Source organism: Trachemys scripta, chromosome 9 (assembly GCF_013100865.1).
Source record: "Trachemys scripta elegans isolate TJP31775 chromosome 9, CAS_Tse_1.0, whole genome shotgun sequence".
NCBI classification, from domain to species: domain Eukaryota; kingdom Metazoa; phylum Chordata; order Testudines; family Emydidae; genus Trachemys; species Trachemys scripta.
In genome coordinates, this window is record NC_048306.1 from 46,822,226 (window position 1) to 46,838,828 (window position 16,603).

Consider the following 16,603-nt stretch of genomic DNA (forward strand, 5'->3'; position numbering starts at 1 on the left):
AAGTGATGTAGTCTCTTCAAACAGGAGACACACTCATCTCAGTGCCAGTATCCCACAAAAAGAAGGCTTCTTCAAAATGAATCCTGGGTCAAAGCAGTGGTGGTATAGCTGGGGAACCCATCATTTCCTGGAAATTTTTTTTATGATTCCTGAGTAGGTTCTGTGTAGAAGTTGATGGACTGTTAAATCACCCATTCTGCCTAGTTCTTGGGCATCTCCAGTCAGGACCTTTGATTTAACACTGGAGAAGCACCATCCATATCTTTAATACTACAGATTTAATAATACTCTCTTCCAAAAGGGGCATGTCACTTTGGTATCAAATTTCCCATGAGAAAAAGATGTCTGAGCCTCTCTCACCCAATCATGAACTTCATTTTGCCACTCTTAGCTGCCTGAATGAGGATGGGAACCAGCTGGAGGTCCCTGGGACCAAATATCCCATGAGGGCGAATGGCAGTTGTGAAGAAATTATCCTCTGGGTCATTAGCATTTAACACTTCCTGTGGGAGACAAAAAGTTAGTCAAGAAAGACTGGTGAGACGGACAGATGGCTTAGAAATGCATCCCTTGCGTCATCCCATTGAACTGCTTCTCACTAGAAAAATGCTTCCTCTGCATCTTTTGGGGAAACCTCTCTCCAGCATTTATACAAGCTAATGCCCATCTATGCCTTTGGGGAACACCTTTTTCCTCTGGATTGCCTCCTTTTTTCCCCACTCCTCTTCCTGTCAGGAAGGCAGCAGACAAGGCCGCATCCAGTTTCATTGTCAGACACAACTTCACAGATCGGCCAGCAAAGGAGGTCTCTCAACAAAGAAATCGTATCTATAGGTGAACAGTGGAACCCTGGAACTTTTAGAACTGCACTGCTCCATCCCATTCCTTGCTTAGGTAGTGGGGAATAGGAGAATCAGAAAGAATTATTTTTCCACCCCAAAATCCTTTAGCTCGTCAATAAATGAAAGATTTCCATCATTAGCTCCCTTAATGCACCTTTTGAGAAAGCATCATCTCACGCCACTGGAAGCACCAACTGATAACATGCAGACTTAGTTTATTTTTATTTCCATTAGGAGTTTCCAAACAATATGTTCTACCATATTCCAGCAGCTGGTGTCTTTCCCAGAAGAAACTCATGTTATGTGTTATGAAGTACTGAGTTGTATGTGCAAATAAATATGATATTTCCACTGCTTTGACAAAAACAAAGGCATAATTATGGGCATATTGGGCTGGATTTGTCCAATCATGTATTCATAAGCCTCCTACTCTATTAGTTCATCAATCTGCAAGGCAGCTGAGTTTGCAAATGAACGGATGCTCTGATGCGATTTTTGAATGGCAAGTATATAGCTTTTTTTTTAAAAAAAGCTAAGTGTTTTTTCAAGGAATGCAAAAAGGCTGTTAAGCCTAATACTTTTGCTTAAGGGGCCACAGTCAACTTAAATTGGTATTCAAATGTAAATTCTACTGAAAACTTTATGAAACTTGAGCTTGTTTCCATACTTTTTTTTTTTTTTTAATTCCGACTACAAGGATTTGGTTTTGTTTCATTTAAACAGTCCCCTGCCATATTTAACACCCAACTCCTGCAGTACTAAGAACTTGCATGTGAAACAGACTTCAGGGATTTTCAGTGTCCCAAGTGGGAGAAAATGCAAAGTGCAAGAGACAGACAAGATTTTGCTTTCATAATGGAAAATGTTCTCAGCCCCAGAGGCAACAAAATGTGTTTGTACAACATATGATTAAGTTGACAGTGTCCCTTTAACTTTGCCCATCTCAGTTTCACCTTCCTGCTCTTTCCGTAGTAATCCTCTGGCACACCTTCTCCACAAAAACACATCTCAAACATATATCCTACTTCAATAGCCTAACTTAGGCCAAAGGTTTACTTTGCTCTCTTTTCTATTAAGCAAAGGTACTGCTGGTATAAGGGCAGGTTTGACAGCTGTGGAGACAAAGTTCTATATTTATGCAAAGAACAGGAACAGCATGAGCATCTGCTGTGAAAGCATCTTTTCCACTACTCCATCAGTGTGCCACGATGCTATTTTAAAGGCACCAGGGGAGATTTTCAAAGGTGCATGCAAACCACTATTTCTATTTTTGAAAGTCTCCATCATCTCTACATGAGAGATATTCGTGCATTCTTTATGGCTCATTAATGTCTTTGCCAAGACTGCCAGCAAGGAGACAAAAAAGTTACCCGCCTTTTCGTAACTGTTGTTCTTCGAGATGGTGCTGCTCATATCCATTCCATTCTAGGAGTGTATGCACCCACGTGCACTGTTGTCGGAGGCTTCTGCCTTAGCAGTATCTGGAGGGCCAGCTGTGGTGCCCCCTTCAGTGCCGCACTCATGCGTCGGTATATCAGGCACCCCCAGCCCAACACCCTCTCAGTTCCTTCTTGCCGGCAACTCCAACAGAGGGGCAGGAGGGCGGGTAATGGAATGGACATGAGCAACACATCTCGAAGAACAGTTATGAAAAGGTGGGTAATCATTTTTCCTTCGAGTGCTTGCTCATGTCTATTCCATTCTAGGCGACTCACAAGCTGTATCCATGGAGGTGGATTCGGAGTTCATGGTCGTGCGGCTTGCAGCACTGCTCTACTAAAGCCAGCATCATCTCGAGCTTGTTGGGTAAGCACATAATGAGACATGAATGTGTGAATGGACTACCAGATAGCGGCCCTGCAGATATCTTGAATGGGCACTTGGGCCAGGAAGGCAGCTGCCGAGGCTCGCGCTCTAGTTGAGTGGGCAGTGACAATCGTCGGCGGAGGCAGCTTCGCCCATCATAGCAGAAACAGATGCAGGCAGTGATCCAAAATGAAATCCTCTGGGCGGACACCCGACAACCTTTCATCCTATCTGCCACCTCAATGAACAACTGAGTCAGTTTGCGAAACAGTGTGGTCCTTTCTATGTAGAAGGCTAGCACTCTCCTGACCTCCAGGGAGTGCAACCTATGTGCCTCCTCAGACTTCTGAGGCTTTGGAAAGAAGACTGGCAAGAATACGTCCTGGCTCGTGTGAAACTGCAAAACCTCCGTGGCCAGGAAAGCCAGGTGTGGCCACAGCTGGACCTTGTCCTTGAAGAAGACAGCATACAGCGCTTCCAATGTGAGAGCCCTAACCTCGGAAACCCTTCGGGCAGAAGTTATAGCCAGGAATGAGGCCTTGCAGGAGAGCAGAAGAGAACAGAACACCAAGGGGTCGAAGGGGGCTTTTGCGAGCTGAGTACCAGATTAAGGTCCGATGAAGGGACAGGATCCCGGACTTGAGAGTAGAGCTGCTCCCGACCTTTTAAGAACCAGACCATCATGCCAGGCGCAAAGACCAATCTGCCCTGGATGGAGAGTGAAAGGCTGATATAGCAGCCAAGTGGACCTTAATGGATGAAAGGGACAACCCCTGGAGCTTAAGATGCACAAGGTAGTCCAGGATCAGCTGCAGCGAGACCTGCTCAGGCCCAATCCGTGAAAACATGAAGCTTTTCCATTAGCCAGATAGGTGGCTCTAGTGGAGGGCTCTCTCTGCTGGACTCAAGCCGAGCACTCCTACTTCTCAGTAATCAACCATGGAGCAACTAAGCTGTGAAGTGCAGCAGCCAGCTGTGATTCTGCGACAGGAGATCCAACCAACGGGGCAGTGGCATCGAGTCCAATACTCACAGGTCCACAAGCATACTGAACCAGTGCTGGCGAGGCCAAGCCAGGGCGATCAGGATGACCTTTGCCTTGTCCCGCTTGACCTTCATGAGGACATTGTGGAGCAATAACACCAGCAAGAAAGCGTAAATCGGAGCCTCTGACCACAGGAGTAGAAAGGTGTATAGCAGGAAGTCCCTGTCAATCCCCCGGAACAAGCAGAACAGGTGGCACGTCCTGTTCTGGCAAGTTGCAAACAGGTCCACCTGGGGAGACCCCCACTTCTGGTCGACCACATCAGGATGGAGAGACCATTCGTGGCGAGATGAGAAGTTTCTGCTGATGTGATCCGCCAAAACGTTCCTGGTCCCGGGGAGGTGCACTGTCACGAGATGAATGGCATGCTACACACAGAAGTCCCAGAGCTGGAGAGCTTTCCAGCAAAGGTCTGAACCTGGCTCCACCTTGTTTGTTGGTATAAAACATCGTGGCAGTGTTGTCCATCAGGACTTGAACCACCTTGCCTTGTAGCTGGGACCGAAAAGCCTGGAAGACCAGCTGAACCGCCCTGAGTTCCCTGACATTTATGTGGAGGGAGCAGTTGACCCCCGACCAGCAGCCTTCTGTACTGAACCCTCCTAGGTGGGCTCCCCAGCCTACATCTGAAGCATCGGACACCAGAGTCAATGACAGGGCCGGGGCCGTGAAGGGAACTCCCTGCAAGACTGATGCAGGGTCCAGTCACCATGCCAGGGATGCCCGAAGGTGATCCGGCACCTCGACTACCGGGTCCAGGTTGTGCCTGTTGGGGATGTAGACTGACACCAACCACACCTGCAGCGGGTGGAGATGGAGCTAGGCATGGTGGACCACATTGGTGCAGGCCGCCATATGGCCTAACAACCTTAGGCAGGTGCAGGTGGTGGTGAGCGGATGATCCCTCACATGGGAGATTACATCCGACATGGCTCAGAAGCGGGATTCCAGGAGGAATGCCCTTGACGGCATGGAGTCGAGATCTGCCCAGATGAACTCTATCCATTGCACTGGTACAAGGGTTGACTTCTTTTCGTTCACTAACAGGCCCAAGTTGCAGTGCATGGCTCGTACCAGATTGAGGCTGGTCTGCACGTGATCCTGTGATCTACCCTTGATGAGCCAATCGTCGAGATAAGGATAGATCCCCTGGGGTCTCTGGTAAGTGGCTACTGGGTCCATGCATTTTGTAAAGACCCATGGGGCCGAGGATAGGCCAAAGAGGAGTGCTGTAAACTGGAAATGGCGCCAGCCCACCACAAAAGGAAGGAACCACTTGTGTACTGGGAAGACAGAGATACGGAAATAAGAGTCTCAAGTCAAGCGGAATACCAGTCTCCCAGATATAGGGAGGGAATGATGAATACTTCATTCAAAATTTCAACTTCATGAGGTATTTATTGAGCCATCACAGGTCCAGAATGGGACGTAGGCCCCCTTTTGTCTTTGGGATCAGGAAATAGTGAGAGTAGAATCTTTCCCCCCTCATTTCCTCAGGGACTTCCTCCACCGCATCCTGTTGCAGTAGGTTGTTTACTTCCTAAACAAGGAGCTGCTCGTGAGAAGGGTCCCTGAAGAGGGATGGGGAAGAGGGGGGTTGGGAGGGAGGGGTGACTGAAAAACGGAGGGTGTAGCCTGATGACATGATGTCCAACACCCAATGGTCCGAGGTGACCCTTGACCAAGCCGAACAGAAGGGACGGAGACGGTCGAGGAAAAGGTGGGGCAGACCTGGGGAGGTGACTGTTGCATCACTCTCGAGCGCACTATCAAAACAAGCGCTTCTGGCCCCATGGTGTTTTGCCTAGCCAGGCTGTGCCGGTGAGTGGGAGGATGAAGGGCGGCGGCAACTAAAACCAGCATCCCTTCTCCTTGCAAGTCCCTGCCAAGGCTGACACTGCCTTGGCGGTGGGGGTGGCCAGAATGGCTACCATGCAAACTAAGGAGTATGCATCCCCAGTGAGCAGAGGCTGGCCTGAGTGTCATTTAGGCCGTACAGCCTTGCATTCGTTTGGTTGGAGAACAGCCCAACTCCATCAAACGGGAGATCCTGAATAGAGGCCTGCATTTCCTAGGACAGGCCAGCAATCTGGAGCCAGGAACTGTGCCTCATGACCACCACTGAGACGACCACCCTGGCAGACGAATTGGCCGCATCTTCGGCCATCTGGAGGGAGTACCAGGCCGCCGCGGTACCTTCCTCCACCAGAGCCCTAAACTCTTGGGCCACCTCCTGGGACATGGAGTCCTTTAACTTGTGGGACTCCCTCCTCAAGTTTAAGTTATAACACAGGGGTTGGCAACGTTGGCACGCGGCTCGCCAGGGTAAGCACCTTGGCGGGCCGGGCCAGTTTTATTTACTTGCTGACGCGGCAGGTTCGGCTGATCGCGGCCCCCCTGGCCGCAGTTCACCATCCCGGGCCAATGGGGGCGGCGAGAAGCGGTGCAGGTGAGTGATGTGCTGGCCGTGGCGTCTCGCCGCCCCCATTGGCCCGGGACGGCGAACCGCGGCCAGTGGGGGCCGCGATCAGCCGAACCTGCCACGTCAGCAAGTAAATAAAACTGGCCCGGCCCACCAAGGTGCTTACCCTGGCGAGCCGCGTGCCAACGTTGCCGACCCCTGTTATAACACCTCAAAAGGGCCTGGTGGTTAGCCACTGGAGACTGGCCGTGGAATAAATTTTGCACCCAAAAAGGTCCAGTCTCTTGGCCTCCTTATTTTTTGGGGTGGAACTGGCCAGCCCATTTGTCGGCTGCCAACATGACCAACGACTCCGGGGGCAGGTGGATGTATAGGTATTCAAATCCATTTGTGGGGACAAAAATACTTCTTTTCCATCCTCTTGGAAGTGGACGGGATGGAGGATGGGGTTTCCCAGATGGTCTTGGCAACATTCAGGACTGGGAGTGGGACACAAGTGGGGGTGAACGCGGAGAGCACATTGAATAAAGTGTGTGATTGCGCCACCATTTCCTCCGTCTTGAGGCCCAAGTTGGTGGCCACCCGGCGGAGCAGCGCTTGATGATCTCTGAAGTCATCTGGTGGGCTAGGCCAGGAGGGCTCTGCCACCGCCTCATCCGGAGAGGAGTAGGATGACTGGACTACCGAGAGAGGGCCCAAGGCATCTTCCCCAGCAGGGAAAGGAGGTCTCAGGGTGGGCACCTACTCCTCCACCGCAGCACCCAGCGGCGCATCCAGCACCACCGAACCCGGTGCCAACTGACGTTTGGCCGATGTGGCGACCAAGGACTGGTGCATCAGCATAACGGGTACACCCAGGCCTTCCAATGGGGCCACTGTGTCAGCCACTAGCCCTGCTGCCAGGTCAGCATTGCCATAGCAGGTGCACCTTCTAGAGTCCAGTTGTGCTGCTGTCTAGGTGAGGGGCTGAACTTCCTCCGTGCCGGAAAAGTCCTCTTCCTCCGGAAATCAGGGCAGGGTCTTCAAGGCCTGGGTCTGGCGACTAACCATTGCAGTGCCTGGAGTAGGGGGAGAGGCGCCGAGTTGGAGAGCGTCCCTGAGGCCTCAGTGATGGTGACCATCATCGCAAAGACAACCAGTGCTGACTGTAAGGCGACCAGTGTCTCTCGCTAGGCGAGTCCAGGCGCAAGGGCAGAGACCGGGAATGTGATGCTGGCGACCTGTAGAGGCAAACCAGTGACTTGGGCTGATATGGAGACCAACAGTGTGGCTCTGCCTTGGCTCCGGAGACCGGATGTGCTCATTTGCCTTCTGGGAGGCTTGCCCTTGCCTCACGGCAGGCTTGCCCTTGTGAGGGGCCTTAGCCAGGTCCATCATCACAAGCGGTGTTGATTGAAGTGGGAGTGCACGTTGCTCTCCGGGAACCGGGAGCTGAGAAGGCGTTGACTGCATCATCAGCCTGGCTCCCCCACTGCTCCCTGGAGTCCGTATGGGGTGCATTGGGGGGGGTGGTACTCCCTGGGGCAGAGCCCCCTTGCGGCTCCAGTGTGGGTGGGCAGGCCAAGCAAGGTCTTTTGCCCAATGCCCCTTTATCCAGTTTGCTTGGTGCTGGGTCCCTCTTCTTGGCCTTCTTTATGGACACCTGCAAAGGGGACCGCTGCCAGGAAGAACCTGGTGCCAGAGGTGCACTACGCGCCAAAGTGCTGGGTGCTGCATGTGACGGGTTAGACCCCCTGCTGGGATGCCCCCTGATGTACTGTGGTTTCACTGAGCCCCTTCTCCTGCTCAACCAGCCTGTATTCCCTCTCAGTTTTGCTGAATTAGCCTCTTGCAGAGCGCGCACACACACACACACACACACACACACACACACAGAGGTAGGGCCACACCCAGCTGCAGACACAGACTGAAGTCAGCTCTGAAGTCACATTCACACCCCTTCTGGGGAATAAACCCAAAATAATACTGTCTTGCACTGTCTGCACAACACAAACTCAAAAATTCACCCTCTTCCTCAATGTGAAGAGAGATATGAATACCTTCTTGCCCCCCCCCAGTTAGAAATTGCACAAACTGGGTTTAATAATAAACAAAACAAATTTATTAACTCTAAAAGGCAGATTAAGTGGTTAAAGGGATAGCAAAATAAAGCAGATTACTAAGCAATAAAACAAAAACGCAAACTGAGCTTGATTCATTAAAGAAATTGGCTACAAATCGTAATTTCTCACCCTAAAAGTTGTTTCAGGCAGATTACAGAGATTCTTGAAAGCCTGCTGCATTGGCCTGCAGCTTGAAACTTCAGGTAACTGAAGACTGTTGAAACTCACAGTCTACACAACCTTCGAACCTGGGCTCAATTCTTCTCCCCTCAGTTCAGTTCTTCTTCTCAAGTGTTTCCCAGTGTCTCTTTGGGCAGGGAGGAAGAGAACCACGATGATGTCACTGCCCTGCCTTATATAGCTTTTGTGTATGGCAGGAACCCTTTGTCTTCCAGTGGAAAAACACTGGCATTCCAAGGGGGGGGGGGGGGTCCAGTACCAGGTGACTCAGACCCATGTCTCTGCAGAGTTGTAGCAGCCATTACTCGCAGGCTATCTGGAGGGTCGACAGGAAGACTAAGCTCTTTCACAGTCCATTATTGTCTTTGCTGATGAGCCATGAGCCCGGTCTGGTTTTTCATTGTTATACCTGAAGGACTGTGGGTGACACCCAAAGTAGCACAATTGAAATACAGATACTTGGTCAATATTCCTAACTTCAGTTACAGAAATGATACAGGCATACACACTGGATAATCACATTCAATAAATCAACCTTTCTAGTGATCTTACATGAGCCATCTTCCATAAAGTGTATCTCAGTTATGCCATATCCATATCATAAGCATATTTCCATAAAAAATATGGAGTGTAATGTCACACTGCGACCAGCCGTGCTGGCTCTGAGGCTGGGCGAAGAGCAGCCTTCATGAGGAGGGCCATCAAACGAATGTTGTGTTCTTTGTCCTGGGATGAAAGGACTTCCAGATGCAACACTTCTCTTTTATGTGGGATTCCACTAGACACCAAACAGTTGCTGTACGGGTCACTAACAGGCATAGGCCTGTTGCAGTCAAAGCAGGGTTTAAAACCTGGAGACCGAGGCATGTCCCGCGTGGGGCAAAGTCCCTGCCGGGACCCTAACTGCCTATTTACTATATAACTCTATATAGAAACTACTATAAACAAACTATTTACAGCTATAGCACAAAGATCAAGTAGGGAAAAAAAACGCTGACCACCTGCAAAGTAAGGGAAAGAAGCACTCCTACTAACCACCATGGTTGGTAAGAAGCAACTGAGAGGACGTAGGGCTGGTGGTGCCTGATATGACAACGTAGGAGCGCAGCACTCAAGGGTGCACTACAGCCAGCCCTCTGGATACTGCTAAGGCAAAAGTCTCCGATAACTGTGCACAGGGGTGCACACACATCTAGAATGGAATCAACATGAGCAACCACCTAAAGAAGAACAGCAGCTCTGATGAAATGAATGACTCAGGCAAACTTTGCTGCATCAGTTATACTTAGGTCACATTTTGAAGGTTTTCTTTGCAACCATAAGAGCTAGAGAGATCTTGTTTTTTAAATGAAAGCTGAGACTCTGAAAAACTAAGAAGTCTGTCCACCCCATGGCTAGTTGTCTGCCCCCACTGCACAAGACATGCCCTACTTTGGGAAGAGGAGGTTACTTACTGTAATTGGAGGCTCTTCACAATGTGCGGTCTCTATTTGGATTCTAAATGTGGATGTGCATGCTCACCATGTACTATGGAATTGTTCATAGTAGTGTCCGCTGACCACCATATCTGAGGCTTTAAGAAGCTGGGCAGGTCAACACTGCTCCAGTTCCCTCTTCCTGGCAACAAAGCAGCCTGGAGTAGAGGGAAAAAGAGAGCAGACTGGAATCCAGATAGGGACCACACATCTTGAAGAACCTCCAGTTACAGTAAGTAACCTCCTCTTCTTCGAGTGGTGGTCCCTATGTGGGAGAGTAGTGAGTAGTGCACAGGCGTCTGCGAGGGCTTGGAAGAAGAGATAATACGAAGAACAGCATGGCCCACTGCAGCATTCGTTGAGGTGGCAGAGGCGATGGCATAATGAGCGGAAAAGGTGTAGACCGAGGCACAGGTGGCAGCCCGACAGATGTCATGCCATGGGACATCCGCCAGGAAGGTGGATGTAGCAGTGTGAGCCCGTGTGGACTGGGCCATGACTCCCGGGGGGGAGGGAGGGAAGAGAAATATGGGAAAGCATGTAGTGGTCCATGATGCAACAAGAGGCGTTGCAATGAAAGGGCATGGCTGCAACAACATTCCGCAATAGTGATAAAAAGCCAGTGGGGAGGCCTGAAAAGCACTGGGTACGCTGGAAGTAAAAGGCCAATTCATGGCAGACATCCAGGGTATGAAAATGCATTCCTGGGGAGAGGCCTGCAGTTTAGAGTAGAAGGTGGGGAGGTGCACAGATTGATTGAGGTGAAATGGGAAGGAAACTTAGGGGAGGAATTTGGGATGGAGACAAAAGGATACCTTGTCCTTCTGCAAAACAGTAAAGGGGGGTCCTGCCATCATGGATGCTAGGTTCACTAACTTACCTTAGAGAGGTGATGGTCACCAAGAAGATCACCTTCATGGAGAGATCTGGGCGAGGGAGCATGTAGCAAGCGCCTCAGATGGTGGTTTGGTGAAGGCCAAGAGGATGAGGTTACGGTCCCAGAGAGGAGTAGGCTTTCATATGGCGGGGAAGGCGTTGAGAAAGCTATGAAAAAAGGAGGAGGTAGTCAGGTGGGTGAAGATGGAGAAATCGACGCACTAAGCACCGCCAGGTGGATGCAGACAGAAGAGTGGGTGAGGCCTGACTGCTAGAGGTGAAGCAGGTAGTGCAGAATGGCAGGAACGGAGATAGTCCAAGGGGAGCCAGGCAACAAAACGGCACCCTTTGGCTTGGTAACATGCCCTAGTAGATGGGTGGCAACTCTGGGAAAGGATGCCACGAACAGGAGAGGAACATGCGTTGTCAAGCATAAGCCCCATCAAATACCAGGCCATGAAGTGGAAAGGACCCAGGATGGGGTGGTATAGTCAGCCATGTTGTGTGAAGAGATTCAGGACGTCCAGAAGACATATCTAGGGGTCAGAGAGGTGGAGGAGAGCCATGTACCAATACCGGCGGGGCGAGGAGGGGGCTCTGAGAAGAGTTGCGCAATTTCACCATACTTTGCGGAGGACTTGGGGAAGTAAGGAAACAGGGAGGAAAGCATAGCATAGACTGGGGGTACAGGGAACGAGGAGAGCGTTGCCCTAGGAGCCTGGGCCAAGAGCACCCGTGGAGCAAAAAAAGAGAGGAAGTTTGTGGTTTTCTGGCATGGCAAAGAGGTCCCAAGTCAGCATGCCCCACAGGTGGAAAAGGGACCGGAGTTGTAAAGTTCCCACTTGTGATTGGCATGGAAGGAATGGCTGAGCATGTCTGCCACGGAGTTGCTGGTTCCAGGAAGATGTACTGCCTCCAGTACGACGACATGTTGCAGGCACCAGTTCCACAGGAGGATGGCCTCAGTAGAGAGAGCGGGATTGGGCTCCACCCTGCTTGTTGATGTAACAACAGCTGTCATGTTGTCCAACAGCAGTTGTACATAGCGGGATCGAAGGAGAGGCAGGAAGGCCCGGCAGGCAAGGCAAACAGCTTGCAGCTCTAGGATGCCGAGATGTATCCGTGCTTCCTTGAGTGACCAGAGGCCCTGAGCCACATGGTCGTCTAGATGAGCACCCCAGCCAATGAGCAAAGCATCTGTCGCGAGGGTAAGGTGGGGTGTGGGACGTGCGAAGGGAACGCCAGTCAAAACTGTGGCTGGATTGCGCCACCAGGTGAGAGGTGAGAACTGGTGGAGGAATGAGGACCCATTTTGTTGAGGTGGTTGGACTGCAGGTTGTAGATGGACGGAGCCACAGTTGGAGGCAGCACAAATGGAGATGGGTGTATGGGGTAACGGAGGTGCAGGATGCCATATGACCCAGAAGGGAGAGGCAAGACGGATGTGTGTACACAGGTGTCAGCAGAGCTGTACAAGGAGGGTGATGAGAGTGGGGAAGCATTCTGAGGGAAGGTAAGCCCAGGCTGCAACGAGCGCCTATAAAGGTGAGGGAATGGGTAGCGGTGAAGATAGACTTTTCCTCATTGATGAAAACCCCTTGGGTGCCAAGGAGGGCACGCAGAGTTTGAATAGTGGTGAGGAGATGGGCTTGGAATGATACCATGAAGAGCCAATCATTTAAGCATGGGAACACAGAATGGCCCAGGCGGTGCTAACACGAGGGCAAAGACCTTTGTGAAGATGCGGGGGGTGTTAGCAATCCCAAAGGGGAGGGCCCAGAACTGATAATAAGAGTGTTTGACTGTGAAGCAGAGGAACTTGCGATGAGCAGGGTGGATGTCGATATGGAAATATAAATAAAGGATGCCTTCATACTGTGAACCAAGCTCCATGGGGAGAGGGGGAATAATGAGGGGGAGGGTGAACCATGAGGAAATGGAAGTTGCAAATAAATTTGTTCAGAAGGCGGAGGTCCAAAACAGGACTGAGGCCACTGTCCTTCGAAAAGAGGAAATAGGGGAACAGAAGCCCCAGCAGCGCTTGAGTTGGAAGGCATATGCTTCCTTCTGGAGGAGGGATGAGTGTGATAATGTGGCAGGGTGCTCCCGGGATGGGCAGCAAGTTGGGAAGGAGATAAACTCAATCAGGTACCCACAATTAACAATGTCCAGAACCCAGCAGTCTGTGGTAATGTTGCCCCAGTTGTGAGCAAAGAGGGCAAGGTGACCCTCGAAAATCACCTGTGGAGTGACGGGAAGGTGGTGGGGCGGTTAATGGATCTCAGGGAAGGAGTCAAAAGGGCCATTTTGAGGAATGTTGGAGACAGATGAGGAAGCAGTGGCAGGGTAGCAAAATCGCTGGGTGCACAGGCGGTGCCGAAAAGGATAGGGCTGGTGGTAAGGCTGGTACGTGGTCGGAAGGAGGAGAGTTGTTGGTAACAGGGGGAGGGGGGAGGGAAGAGAGAGAGAAGAAGGCCCAGGGACTGGAGAGTGGCACAGGAGTCCTTGAGGAAGTATAGGGACTCATCCACCTCGAAGCTGAACAACTTATGGTTGTCAAAGGGGAAGTCCTCAAGGGTGGTTTGGACCTCTTTTGGGAAGCCACTGGATTGAAGCCAGAAATCCCAGTGAAGAACGACCCTGGATGCTAGCAAGCAGGATGCAGTATTGGCAGCATCAACCACAGCCTGGACAGCAACCTTGGCCACCAACTTGCCTTCATCCAGTTGGCACTGAAAGTCTTGTTGCTTCTCTGGGGGGAAAGGAAGGCCTGGAAGTCTACAGGCTTGGAGTATGATAGGAAGTCATACTTGGCCAAGATGGTGATGCAGAATTGAAGGCCAGCAGAGGAGCAGACCTTACAGCCCATGAGGTCCAACTTCTTGGCAGCCCAATCAGGGATGTAGACCACAGGTGTCAGCAGGCATGCTCAGTCACAGGTTGGACCACCAGCGAATTACAGAGAGGGTAGGTGAAAACGTCCACACCCTTCGAAGGAATGCAATAGCGGCATTCCATCCGCTTCGGTGTTGAGGCACAGGAAGCTGGGGTGTGCCAGCCTGGGCCGGTTGTAAGAGTGCGTTGTGAATGGGGAGGGCAATATGCGAGGGTCCAGGAGATCCTAGGATGTCCAAGAATTGATCCTGTGGGTCCTGGACATCTTGGATAGGCAGATTGAGGGTGTTGTTCATATGTTGAAATAAGTCCTGGTACTGCAGTAGGTCAGCAGAAGATGAGTGTAGGAGGGATGATGGCATCATCGGGAGACGAGGAAGCACCTGTATGGACTGGGGTTGGTAAGGTCACTGTCAGTAACACCAGTGCCGCCAGATCAGGGACAGCCTATGGGTCATCAAAGATGGAGGAAGGGGCCACGTGCGTTGGGGATGGACAGTGTCATGAGTGAGCTGGCATGCCATGGTCATGGTAGGGCTTCCACATGGCCCAGTATGGCCCGGGATATGGGTCACCAGGCAGCGGTGGTGCTCGGAAGTAATGGTACCATGGATTGGCCGGTGGGGCGTATGCGGGAGGGTATGGATGGCACTGAAGGTCCGAGCTGTAGGACCGTACAGGCGAGAATGCGGTGTTCAGTTCGGAAGACCACTTAGATTCAGAAGACAGGTCTGGTAGGGGCAGAGCCGTCAGGACCACTGGCACCGCTGGTGTGGGAGGACAGTCCAGGAGCAACAGTAGATGGGCCCGGCGTAGAAAAGTGGAGAAGGTTGGAATAGGAGCAGCTCCACGGGGGATGGTAGGCAAATAGTGACAGAGGTCCCGGGACAAGGCGGGGAGACCACGTATGGCAGACTAAGCTCAGCCATTGATGTAAGGGGAGACAAGCTCCTGGCGTACATAGTACTGGGCAGGTACGTCTGGATGGACTTGGCAGGCTGAACAGAGCCAGAGGCGACAGCGGCAGGCCAGACACTGTGGCCAGTGACAGTGCCAGTGGAGCGCAGGTCTTAGATTTGTGCTCAGAGCAGGACTTCTTTGGAGAAGGAGTGTCTGAGTTGGCAAGCAACTTCTTACCTGACCTGGCACAGCTCAGGGAGGCAACACTGCTTGGAGGCAGTTGCCATCAGGGAGCATCTTTTGTGCCCACGAGTGTGCTTTTTATGCAGCTGGTGCTGCGTGGGGTGGTTCTGGAGAGGTGTTCACTACCAGTGTTGAACCCCGCTCCAGCAGATCCTGGAAGCACACGTGGTTGCGTCGCATTGCCTCTTCCATGAGGTTTTTGCGGAGGTGACATTCTCTGGCCTTGCAGAGGCGTGACAGAAACGATCGACAAATAGAGCAGTGGGCAGCAATATGAGCTTCGCCACGGCAATGTTGGTGCTCGTCGCTCACAGAAAAGGACTGCAGACACGAAGCACTATATTTGAACCCAGCTTGCCGGGCAAAAAGTTCCCAGAGGGGAGAAGTCCAGGGAAAACTGCTAACTAATGATAAACAAGTAAGTACACTACAAAAAACAAACTAAGAAAAAAAACTATGTACAATGGACAGAAGCAGTTCTCTTATCAAGCTAAGAGCAGCAAGGAACAGGGGTTCCGACTCTGGCCATGTGGCGGTAAGAGGGAAATGGAGCGGCGTCGACCCACGCAACCTCTTAAAGCCTCAGCATGCGCAGAACAATGGACACTACTGTGAACAGTTTCGGCTCCGGCATCTGGCATGCATGCGCACCCACTTTTGGAATCCACATAGGGACTATCACTCAAAGAAGAAATGCTGGTTTAAGCACAGAGTGTGATAGTATTAGCAGCATGGTGCTGTATACCTTCTCCTGCAGGATCTTGGTCTCTGTATAGTAGTCGATGGGCTTCTTTGCATAAGGGAGGTCTTCTGTTCCATTCTTGATGTCTGTGCCCTCAAAGACTACACTGGCACTACTGGTTAACACCAGTTTCTGACAACGGTTAGGGAAGAAACGTAATGTGTTAGAGGATAAGCCAAAAGATATATTGTTTACAAAGGCTGCATGAAAAGTCAATGAGAAGGAACAATATTAGCCTCTTCTTGGCTAGTTCTACAGAGAATGCAGCAGTTTCTTTTAGAGATGCTTTAATTGAAAGTGATCTGAAAATTACAGGTTATAAAAACCCCATATTCATAACTGATCTCCATTAGACGGCACATACTGGCGGACCAGATTGGGCCAGCTCTTACCCATGCTGCAGGCATTAGCTAAGAACTGACAAACTCATAGCTGGAAACCAGACCAGTTCACCTGTACGTTAGTTTTGTTCAAAAAAACTAACGTATTTAATGTTTAGACTCTACGAAATGCTTGTAAATTTTTGCATACATTAATTTCACATGTAATGTTGGTATTCCATACTAAGAAAATGCGTAAGTTTTGCTTTATAACTTGGAAAATATTTACTCTGAACTTGTGAACCCAGGCATCCCAAAGGGCTATCAAAATCAGATGGGCCATCAAGGAACATCACAATACAATGAACTGGTTAATGGGCCTCTCACACCTGGGAAATTCTAATAAAACAAAGTCACAGGAAGATTTTTTTCTCTCTTTGCAGTTTGAACTCTCACAGGGCCAGAGCAACCAAACTGAAGCCAGAGATCCCCAGGGGCTGTCTCCTGGGTCTGCTCTGAAAGACACTTTGAATTGACAGATTACTACATCTCTGTCACTCTTAGAATTTAGATGGTAAGTCATTTGTGTGTATACGTTTGCTTGCTTTAAGTTGTAACTAACTCTTCCCCCCCAGTTAATAAACCTTTAGATACACCTCTACCCCGATATAACGTGACCCGATATAACACAAATTCAGATATAATGCGATAAAGCAGTGCTCCGGGAAGCGGGGGGGGGGGGGGGGGGGGGGGGG

At 50.6% G+C, this 16,603-nt stretch overlaps 1 protein-coding gene across 7 annotated transcripts in view; it reads right to left on the reverse strand.

The window, feature by feature from the left end:
- Positions 1–16,603, reverse strand: part of NSDHL (NAD(P) dependent steroid dehydrogenase-like) — a 34,128-nt gene that overhangs the window by 10,495 nt on the left and 7,030 nt on the right. For 6 of the 7 annotated variants that reach the window (XM_034780612.1, XM_034780611.1, XM_034780613.1 and 3 more), the window contains exons 5-6: positions 15,532–15,660; positions 361–503 (exon numbers count right to left, since the gene is read on the reverse strand). In XM_034780612.1, the coding sequence (XP_034636503.1) occupies positions 361–503; positions 15,532–15,660 (272 nt within the window). The remainder of the gene's footprint in view (positions 1–360; positions 504–15,531; positions 15,661–16,603) is intronic. The other variant, XM_034780616.1, reaches the window with a different exon arrangement.